This window comes from Battus philenor, unplaced genomic scaffold (genome assembly GCF_028537555.1).
Source record: "Battus philenor isolate CCGP_79_NKW_IND1 unplaced genomic scaffold, ilBatPhil1.0.hap1 SCAF_18, whole genome shotgun sequence".
NCBI classification, from domain to species: Eukaryota; Metazoa; Arthropoda; class Insecta; order Lepidoptera; family Papilionidae; genus Battus; species Battus philenor.
The window spans coordinates 911,128-918,051 of record NW_027181680.1 but is presented as its reverse complement, the minus strand read 5'-3'; the positions used below and the strand labels follow the sequence as shown (position 1 = coordinate 918,051).

The 6,924-nt window shown below is 32.6% G+C and overlaps 2 protein-coding genes across 3 annotated transcripts; one reads left to right on the top strand and one right to left on the bottom strand.

Moving 5' to 3' along the window:
- Positions 1-416: 416 nt before the first annotated feature.
- On the bottom strand, positions 417-2,920 carry LOC137920124 (uncharacterized). The gene is made up of 2 exons (XM_068763351.1): positions 2,533-2,920; positions 417-1,023 (listed from the first exon to the last, which is right to left on the bottom strand). The coding sequence occupies exons 1-2, from the start codon at positions 2,837-2,839 to the stop codon at positions 800-802; spliced, it is 531 nt and encodes a 176-aa protein (XP_068619452.1). The 5' UTR covers positions 2,840-2,920; the 3' UTR covers positions 417-799.
- A 1,063-nt stretch (positions 2,921-3,983) lies between these two features.
- LOC137920361 (uncharacterized) lies at positions 3,984-6,661 on the top strand. Of its 2 annotated transcripts, none has more exons than XM_068763668.1 (3): positions 3,984-4,170; positions 5,662-5,899; positions 6,364-6,661. In XM_068763668.1, exons 1-3 carry the CDS (start codon positions 4,072-4,074, stop codon positions 6,471-6,473), a joined length of 447 nt encoding a protein of 148 aa, XP_068619769.1. In that variant the 5' UTR covers positions 3,984-4,071; the 3' UTR covers positions 6,474-6,661. The 2 variants fall into 2 exon arrangements, with proteins under 2 accessions (XP_068619769.1, XP_068619768.1); XM_068763667.1 differs by having other exon boundaries at positions 3,984-4,197.
- The last annotated feature ends 263 nt before the right edge of the window (positions 6,662-6,924 follow it).

The window sequence follows — 6,924 nt, the reverse complement described above, 5'->3', positions numbered from 1 at the left end:
AAATATTTGACGAATAACCTTATATGTTGAACACGTATTTTATTAATTGTTAGGAATTTGATAAAAATGATAAGGTTTAAGGTTTTTTTTTAAATGATTTACTAATCAATACATAAAATACAATATCAGATAACCACTGAAGATTTGGCAGTGATGTCTTCTGTAATAGACTTATTACTATTTTCATGTACTCGGCACACGCACACGTATCCGTGGTATGCCTTTAAAAGAAAATTATTATCCAGTAACCTAATTTTAATACTGATAATTATGTTAACTACATAATATCAGATTTCACCCGAAGAATTTCTATTTCCTCAAGCTAAAATAAACTTAACAAGTTAATAAAGAAAACATATTACACTATAAATAAAACAAAATATTTAGTACACTTTATTGCAATATCAATTCACGGACATAATTACATTCAATACTAATTATTTAAACAATATCGATTTGAAAATTAATACACAAAATGAAACAGAATATAACATAACACAACGTCATTAAGATTTGTTTAAAATATTGAGTCGAAGAGACAGTTTTTATTTATTTTTGCGTAATGTCGTCGTATCGTAAAGTCACAGACAATGGCATCGTCTGTCATTCGTCCCCAGATAATCAATTGACAGTATGTCTATGGTATAAATTTGTCTTGTCATAGTCATAATTATTGTAAATATTATGTTTATTTTTATAATTAATAGCTAATAATAATAAAATCAAATAAACCACCTTATTAATTAAAATGCATCAAATTTAAATAATTGAGGTTATGTTTTAAAAATATTATTTTTCGCTAAGCAGATGTCAAGCTGGATAATATCTTTTGTCCCAACAAGTCTGACGAAATCTGTAATATGAGCAGGGCCAGCTGCTTCGAGCAATCGCCGTTACTGAACAAGAAATATGCGGCACGCTGGTAGTCTTCGAATCCCAGACCGGCTAAGTAATCGTAAACCACGTCGTAAACTTCAGACAGTTTAGGCTTTACGTCCTCCCATATATCCCTCATGGACACAACTAAAACAGAAAGCAAATCAATAATATTTTAAACAAAGAAAGGAATTAATGTATAAGTACTTCCGCTATGCAGCAGTAGCCGTGCAATGAAGTGCAACGCTCACCATCCCGCTGATAAATGCGCGTGCGACAAACAATGCGAATTACACAACTGTCACGTGTTTCACTCCTCCACGGGGCATCCTCAGGAGATGTTAGACCGACCAGTGCCAAACACCGAGTTGCTGGTGGCCGGTGCATTTCATTGCACGACTACTGCTACATAGTGCCAAGACTCACTCGGTGTTTGGCATGTGCGGAAGTAGCTATATATTAGTCCATTTCTTAGTTAGAATGGACTTCCACGAAGTAACGCCTTAATCTATTAGATAAAAATATTTTTTCTATTAAATTTAGTACTTATAGGCCATAGTGGTGAAGACTTGTAGACCTTAGATGTGGTTGGCCTTATAAATAGACTCAAGGCTACCCATGGAGAAGGCTATACATGGACCTTCGGTGCGAGATCGAATCAGAAGTCAAAGATAAGGATAATCATTGTGGCAATATTTGAGTGACGGTTATGTTTTGCAGTACGAGTTGACGTGATGATTTGTCGAATGTTTAGTTGTTTTTTATCATCTAGTTGTGAACACTCAAATCACCATCGATGATAATGTATTTATTTAAATATGAACGCCATAATTTTACATTAGTATTGCAGAACTCAACCCTGGTCGTAATTATTTATGGTTATTTAGTTATAACCTTTAAAAAAATGAATTTATAACAAAAAAATTAAGCTACCCCCAAACTAGTAAAGAAAACATAATAAAATCTATATCAAATGAATTGCAGACAAGGTTTTATATTTCTATTCCAGTTATATTAAGTATTTGAACATCATCGAGCAGCGGTAGCTTAGCGGACTGAGATTGGCGAAAGCAGGTCGAGGGTTTGATTTCTGGGACACGATCTTATATTATTCGCAATTTGTGAATTATATGGGATTGCGACTGTTCACAACAAGTTTCCTGAGGATGGACAGCAGCGTCTGCGTATCATAATAAGACCCGTCGCCAACCCGCCTGCCAAACGGCGATTATGGTATATTCTCCTATAGATATCTTTCGTGGAGGCCTATGGCTAGCAGTCGGGGAAAAGAAGAAGATTCAGGTAATTTATGCTTGAAAGCATTTCCAGACTCTCAAGTATGGCACATTCCGATATCTTATATTAAAACCTAACTTTTATTACAATTGTAGCACCTGTTGAAATACCTAATCCGTATGTAACTCTGTTAACGTTCTTTATCCGGGGCCTTAGCTCTATTAAAATTAGGCGTCTACCCTTGCAACGCCTACTGGCTCGTGGTCCCCAACTCAGAGGCTGCTGCACGAGAGTTGAACCTTGCCCTCTCCGATTTTTCGAGCTACGTAGGTGACCTGAATCTCTTTGTTTCTAAATTCATCTCGCGTCTAATTACCATATTAATGAATTCAATTACAGACCTTCTTAATTTGTACTTACCAACAAATCCCACACCGCATGCGCCGCCAACTACGCCACCAATAGCTGCACCTTGTTTGCCGCCGTAATGACTTCCAATTATACTTCCGGCAACCGATAGTCCTGCGGTCACCAGGAACGCCCTCCTCATCCTGCGGTTATTCCACAGCACGCGGAAATCGAATTTGTCGCTAATTTGTAATATGATATTTTCAATAACCGAATGGTCGAAAGGCAAAGAGCTTAAATCTGGACGATCTAAACGACACAAATCATATTGTCCTTCAAAGTCACTGTCAGAATCGGATTGGCTATTTTCTGAATCCATTGAGACGGCTGTGTTTAATTAAAATAAAAAAGAAATTAAAACAAATGGTCTTGTCAACTGATCTTGCTTGTAGTGTGGGAATCTTGCTGTCGCGGATTTGTGGGTAATTTTATTTTATCTGTATTAATAAAAATCAATTGCCGTTTATGTCGGTAAGTGCAAACCTCGAGAAAGTTCCACCAATTCTGTATATTTTTTTAATATTTTCGTTAATATTTGATGAAGTTCTTATGGAGAACAACTTAAAGAATTGCTAGGAAACCTTATTAAAAAAAAAATTCCTGTTTTACAAAGTTTACTAAAACATCCCTAAATGTCAAACATTTGTTGTCAAAGGAAAAGGCGCTTTAGAATGTTTTTTTTGGACGGAAGGTCACTTGCTTTGCTAGCATTAACACATGCGGGCTAGAGAGGGCACAGTAGGGTGAGGTTCGCTTTCATTGGTTCCTATTGCCTGATAATATTAATGCCACTTTGGATAGATAGCTGAAGTGGTTAAAGAAACTCCAGTAACGTTTCTGTCTATAATAATAGTAGTTTTCATATTTTAATCGGTGTGTTTCTAAGCGTTAGGATGTTAATTATAAAAAAAAGTAAATATCGTCTATGGTACAAGCATTATTAAAAAAAAAATAATTACGTTATTACTGATCTTACTGAGTATTATATTAATATAGTATATAAAAATAAATGTTTATTATTGAGATATTTCAACAATAAATAACGTAAACAGACTGGACAGCTTTTTATTATTTTTTTCAACCTTTATGAAAAAAAGGTTTATCTGAATTTTTTCAGGGCAACATCAATTTAAAAACTTCCTGACATGTAATAAAATTTTATTGTACGACAAATTTGTTAAATGTATTTCTATCCAATATTATAATAATCATGACCAAGTAATTAAAATAATATTTATTTTCTGGTAAAGCCGCGCTTTAGTTTTGTGGCTTAGGTATTTTCTTAAATAAATACAAATTTTAATTATATTTATTCTAGTTCCCTTTATACTCTTATATGAAGAAATAATGTGAATTATTTTATTATTTTATTTTGAAATTTTTAATTCACATAAATTTGTATAAGCAAATAGAATTTGCATGAGCGATACTGGTAACACTTTTGTTTAATATCAAAAGAAATATGATCCTAAAAGTGACAATTTTGTACGTACAGTAATGTATAAAAATTGGTTTTATAGAGAAAATTAGACGTGATTGCATCGTAAAGCTATGACTCAAAGAGCCTTATTCCATAGGCTTGGAAACCATGTCTTAGAAGAAGCACAGTTACTGGCTGAGAAGAAATGGATAATGGAAGCGCTCACAAAGGTTAGAAACCAACGGAATTGCCTTCAGGTATTGGTTATTTTGATTATTTTGCTATAATGCAATAGAGAAAATTATTGCACAGCTCGTTCAAAACCTTTCAGCATAGCACGGTAATATATAATGTTTATGTTTAAACGCCATTGTTGTTAGCAACATTTTCACGAAAACATGATATTTCTTGAGGTGGTAATTGGAATATTACTATTGTCTTGGTGGTTAGCATTATTTCATAAGAATAACATAAGATTCTGTCTTATAACATATTTAAATAGTCATTTTATACTTATGTATCTCTAAGTTATTCATTCTATCGTCATGTTCATTTATATAGTTAAATATTTAATAGTTTATTTATATTAAACGACTTATGACTCCTTAACTATTTCCCCCTCTTGAACAACACTAAACATGTAATATCTAATTTCTTAAAGGATACTTAAGGATTGTTCACAATTCGCATCTTATTTCATAAATATTGGTGTGAAAAATTTTATATGAACTTTATAATTACTATACTAACAGTATGTTATGTTAAGAAGAGATTTTAAGGTTTTAGAGTTACTGGAAATAATGCATGTTGTTGATTTGATTAATAATAATAAGAATCTTTAAAAAGCAATATAGAAGGATTCTCTAATAGTAAATACATTCGCTAAACAAAATGTTCAGGCGATAAATGTATTTAAAAATTAGTAAGTAATAGTAAATATCTTATACAGTACTGGTTCTCAAACTTTTTTCTTATAAACCAGTTTTTTAATTTAGCTGGTTCTGTTGGTCCTCTATTGAAAATTAGATCTAACTTAGGAAATTTGCATTGTCTCTATTTTCAAACAATGTATTAAATTTTTACTTTTAAATGATTCTCTATCTTTGCAAGTCCCCTCATCTTGTACCAATCATTGAATATGCAAGTAGTACTTTCACTATAGAAAGCAAATAAATTTTCGCTGACCACACAAAATTATTAACCTTCATATTTTTGTGATAACAACATAGAATCGAGTTTCCCCAACACCCCGGGGGGTCCACCTGTACCACTACAGAAACTAAGGAACTATATTATTTATTTATTTAATATTCATTCTTGTACAGGCTAGGATACATTTTAATAGTTTCGTAATTATAAACAAAAGAGTTCATTGGGTTTTATCACACAAGGCAATTTTTTACAGACAACCATAGTATTGAAAAGGTAGAAGTATAAATAATGAATAGTTATTAATAGATAAAAACTATGTAATATCCTAAATTTTAGTAGTTAACATATTAAAACATAGTTATTGGTAGCCCAGCAAGTAGTCTGCCCCGCAGTTGATTGATCTATTGAAGGTCGCTGATTCAATTTCCAAGATACAATCTTATACAATTCACTCACTGAACATTAATTATACAGGATTGCCATGGTTCTTAAACTAGTTTCCAGAGGATGGGCAGCAGTGTCTGTATCTTACTATAATACCACACTGTAATCACCTAATTTTATTACAGATTGAAAGACTTCACCTGGAAAGTTTAAAGGCTCAGATGAAGGGTGAGACCAAGGTGAACATTATGGTTAAGAAAATAGAGGAGGAAAATTCAAATGAACCGACACAGTCTGCAGTGAATTTAATGCAGAGTGTGCCAAAGTACATAAACCAACCAGACATAACACTTGGTGTGACTGATGAAGAGATCTTCTGCAATGAACAGGCTCTTGATTTGATGATCTCCAATTGTATTTATGGTTGGTATTTATTTGTTATAACATTCATCTTTCTTTTTGGCAGATATATCCAGTGTTGCAATGCACAAAATGTAAAAAATTACCATTGTACAATTGTATGATCTATTATTTGTTTTAAGGTAATATTACCACACATAATAAAATAAATTACATACAACTGTACAATATAATCGGCTTCGTATAGCGTTATCTCTGTCGCACAACTGACAAAAGGTCACATAGGTAGTGTGGGACAGAGATAGTGCAGCACACACACAGACACAATTGGCTAACCAATTGTGTCTTTCCAAAGGTCGATGTGCAATATTTATCGCCTTGTTGAATTTATTTATTATAAGCATTTGTTGAGTTTCTGGGTGGCTTTTCTGGTAATTTAATTATAAGTTTAAAATAATTGATGATTCAAAGTGTGTTTTTAATATGATATATGGAACCTTTAATAATATTAATAAATTTACCCTTAGCCAACAGTCAAGACAGTATGTCCTGCAATATGGAGGAAGATGATGATGAAGAAGAAGATGATGATATAATGATAGACATGAACATGTTAATGAATGGGAATACAAAGTGAGCCACATGCAACATTAGATGTGGATGTACATAGTTGATGAAAAGTAAGAGATGATGATATGCAATGTTTAATTTTACCAAATCGAATGTTACATTGAGAGATTAATAATTTTAAATACATTAATAAACAGAATCAGAGTATTTTTATTTAGGCGAGTCAATGATACAATAAATGTTTAGATTGTTTGAAATTGGTGTAAGAATTTCGCTTGTATAGTATTAATTGAATTTATTTCATATAAAAATATTTTAAAAATCCGAATTTCGGAGTTTGTTTTTTTATTTTTCATAGCCTCTGTTATTTGGGGTCTCGACACCGTCTTATTTTTGGGACAGGGATATAAAAATTCCCATTTTTACGACCTCTCTCTCATGCTTCACAATTTTATCATTCTCACAGCATTCGTTTACATTACATTCACACGCATCGTCTCCCATTCCTCGCCACATTT

What these genes read in the sequence shown, in the direction of transcription:
- LOC137920124 (XM_068763351.1), bottom strand. Translation starts at nt 2,839, where the DNA reads ATGGATTCAGAAAATAGCCAATCCGATTCTGACAGTGACTTTGAAGGA. An exon ending in ATGCGGTGTGGGATTTGTTG is followed by an intron (nt 1,024 to 2,532) that starts GTAAGTACAAAT and finishes TTTCTGTTTTAG; the next exon opens with TTGTGTCCATGAGGGATATA.
- LOC137920361 (XM_068763667.1), top strand. Translation starts at nt 4,072, where the DNA reads ATGACTCAAAGAGCCTTATTCCATAGGCTTGGAAACCATGTCTTAGAA. An exon ending in ACCAACGGAATTGCCTTCAG is followed by an intron (nt 4,198 to 5,661) that starts GTATTGGTTATT and finishes ATTTTATTACAG; the next exon opens with ATTGAAAGACTTCACCTGGA. An exon ending in GATCTCCAATTGTATTTATG is followed by an intron (nt 5,900 to 6,363) that starts GTTGGTATTTAT and finishes ATTTACCCTTAG; the next exon opens with CCAACAGTCAAGACAGTATG.